General features: G+C 43.6%; 1 protein-coding gene across 1 annotated transcript; it reads right to left on the bottom strand.

Annotated features, from left to right (window-relative positions):
* Positions 1 to 1,848: 1,848 nt before the first annotated feature.
* On the bottom strand, positions 1,849 to 2,787 carry LOC113013284 (39S ribosomal protein L49, mitochondrial-like). Its single transcript, XM_026154075.1, has one exon. It carries the CDS (start codon positions 2,738 to 2,740, stop codon positions 2,210 to 2,212), a length of 531 nt encoding a protein of 176 aa, XP_026009860.1. The 5' UTR covers positions 2,741 to 2,787; the 3' UTR covers positions 1,849 to 2,209.
* Positions 2,788 to 3,438: the final 651 nt, after the last annotated feature.

Below are 3,438 nucleotides of genomic sequence, written 5' to 3'. Positions count from 1 at the left end.
TAAGATTGCAAGCAGCAGCCCCCTGCCCATGTTTAACTTCAAGATAAACTCCCAAGTCCTTGAAAGCAGTTAGCCTGTTACCTCCAGCTTCAGAAATCCCAGCAAGTTTCCCCTTCAGACCCTCCAGTCATCACTGAGTCCGGCCACATTGCTGCCAGATTCTGGTCCTACTCAGACTTCCATTAAGTTTTCTCATTGCCTGGAATTTTTCCCGATCCCTTCTCTGGCCTTTCCTTCTAAACTGGGACGGGTACATACAAGGAGAGCAGCTTCACGCAAAAGAATCCCCGACCAACTCATTAAGGTCATTGGAAGCCTACCACTTATATATTTTTTCATCAATCTTAAAGTTTATTCCATCCACCATTCACTTTCAAGAAACTATAACTGAGGATGTGTTCCCTGCTAGTGAAATTAAAATATTTTGTCTTAATTCTGGGAGTGGGACTGCACCTCATACACTCCCCTTTTAGTTTTATAACTGATTGTATTCCCACATTACACACTTTTTGTTCTCATTTTCGTGCCCACACCCTTCTCTATTCTTACTTATCATTAGTACCTGCTGTCAGAAGGGTGCAATGAAGCTTTTCCCAAACTCCAGTCTCAGACACGGATAGAAACACCGACAATCTAAGTGAAGACGTGGTTCAGATTTTACAGCCAGAAACAAAAACCAGTTTCTATAACTAGATTATGTTCCCTTTACTTAACTACTGAATGGTGTTTTGATTGTTCTGTTTTTATAACTCAGCTGTTTTGAAACTTACACTTAGTGACACTTTGATGGGAAGGTGTGCAGACACAGGCAGCCATACAGCCAACCTCTGCCTGCTAGGCTTCAATTCATCTCATTTCACTTACTGATCTGGACCTCTCGAGGTCCTAGGTTTGGTGCTGCAGTGCAGCTGGTCATACTAATGGCTTATCCAGGCTTGTTGTACATGAAATTCTATTTATCTATTTGGCAGCACTACTTAGAAGTGTCTACTATCTTGGAAGTGTTTCACAGAGATTCTGAATCTATCTGTCCAAACGTCTCAGAAACAGTTTTAACAAAAGCTGAACCTTCAGTTAGTCAGGATGCTTTGCAGGACTGATATCAGGTCGGAGTAACCAATAAAGTAACACTTGGGTGTAGCTTCAACAGAGCTGGTCTCGTAGGACAAAAACACAGTGACATGTTCTGTCCTCTTGTGTGTGTGTGTGTGTGTGCATCTGTCAGGAGTTGGAAATGCTGAAGGAAGTGTCAGAAGCTTCTGAGTCCATGAGCGAGGAGGTAAAGCAGCTTCAAACACAGCCTCGCTACTGGAGCCGTCAGTTTTAATACTCACGCTCACATTTAGAGTTTGTTTAATATTTGTTTCCTCACTCTTCTTTTTTTTTCTCCACTAGCTGTTCAACTGGAAAAGGTTATCAGGTGAATTCTAGACTTTCTCTCTCAGCTAAATTAATGATGTTGTTTAGAGTGACAGACTCATCAAAATCATGGAGGAGGGTCTGAGCTGTGGTTGTGTTAAGACACAGACAACACAGCTATCATTACAGGACCACACACCTCTTTCTTTAACTGTGAGGGACAGAAAGAGGTGCGTGTTCACTGGAGTCATACACCCTGTTTTAATATGAGCATGACTGACATGTTGGGAAAGTACTGCACTCAGTGTTGATGTAGAGATTTGTGAATTTCATTAGTGAATAAATGCTTTTGGACCCTTTAAGGCTGAAAGCGTTTGTCACACTCGTATCACAGACATCTGACGTCATCTTGTCGGCCAAACTGAAAATAACAAACAAACAAACCGCCCACCAGTAACACTTCTGCACATTGACCTCCACAGAAAAGTGTCACTGTTAAAGCAGGTAATTTTAATGTTTGTGCGCACTCAGTCTCAGTCTGAATAATCTACAAACTGTGAGTCGAGATTTTTTACATCATTTTTGGAGAAAGCATGGATGACATTAAACAGACAGTTGCTATGCTTCAATGTTTAATCACAATGACTTAAACTGGCCTGCATCATTTTACACTCAGTGGTCACATCGCATCTCACTGCTGTCAAAGAGTTCATTAAATTGGCCCAGGTCAGCAGTCTCGCTTCCATAAGGACTGAAGCAGGCTTTGAAGTGTGCTCCTGCTGACAGGCCTCCTCCTCCACGGCTCTCTGTCCCTTCAGCAGGTCGATGCCAGCAACTGAAGCTCTTTCAGTCAAAAACCTTTGCTGACCAGCCAGTCCTTCAACTCCTTATCGAAGTGACCTTTGACCTTCAGGGTCATGGTGACCTCGTTGACCTGTGTAGGTAGCTCTTTTCCCGTCACCTCCTGCAGGTACTGCCTCACGTCCTTCTCTAGAGCCCAAATGTCGCCCTCCACTTTCCGTATCAACGTTAATTTCCGGTTGCTATTGGTCACGTCGATATAAATCGGGATGTTGTGCATGCGGGAGCGGCGGATCATGTAGGGCAGAGACGGCGGTGAATCCGCAGGAGGGACCCAGCCCGATGGGGTAGGACCGGTGTGTTTAGGCGGAGTGGGAATCCGTGATGAGGGGATGAGCCGCTCAACGTACTTGTATTCCTCCGTGGACTCTATTATCGGCGACCGATTATCTTCTGGAGCAGCATTACTCACAAACCGGAGCCCGGCAGCAGAGACAGGAGCCCCCGGTGTCCTGCAGCACAGGCTGGAAGGTCCCAGCCACGCTCTGCGGAGTACGGTAGCTCCGAAGAGGGCCGCCATGATGTGGAACGGTGTGGCGAGCGCGACCCGGAAGTAGTGTGCAACTTCCGGTACGAGGACTTTCATAGAAAAATAAAAGGACTTTTATTATTATTTTAGTTATTTTGATTTCAGACAGTTCCCTCTACTCAGCTTGGTTTGATGTCAGAAAAAGCAGCTATCTCATCCCGTGGGAAACCTTCTGTATACAAGGAGAGCCTTTCCAAGGAAACTGGCTTAAACAAAAGGACAGGAGAGCTAAAACAATCTGTTCGAAACAAAGGTTCAACTGAGGGGTTGCTCTTAGACCCAGTATAAGATTAGAATAAATACATTGTAATAAATAAAAATCTACTCAAATAAATATGGATGGAACAGGGAAATTTTATTATGGTAAAAGAAATAGATGAGAGATTTTAAAAACAAAATGTTGAAACTGTTTGGTCCAAATCGATCATAATGGGAACAAGATGTTGAAAAATCCCTCCTGAACATGCATCTGAACAGACCCAGCAGAGCACCTCAGTAAAGGACTTCTTATCATTGCTGGCATTTTGCATGCAGACTGGCACACTGAATCATGTTGTGGGTTTGTACAACTGTGTCCTCTTTTTGTATACTGTTTACAGCTATATTACCCTGCTGATATATTTAACAAAAGCTGGGGTAGTGGGTATGTCTTAATATCTTTGGCTTTTGTTATTTGTGATATATTTATA

Source organism: Astatotilapia calliptera, chromosome 20 (assembly GCF_900246225.1).
Source record: "Astatotilapia calliptera chromosome 20, fAstCal1.2, whole genome shotgun sequence".
NCBI lineage: Eukaryota > Metazoa > Chordata > Actinopteri > Cichliformes > Cichlidae > Astatotilapia > Astatotilapia calliptera.
The sequence above is the reverse complement of the archived record's forward strand: the minus strand, read 5'-3'. Positions and strand labels throughout refer to the sequence as shown.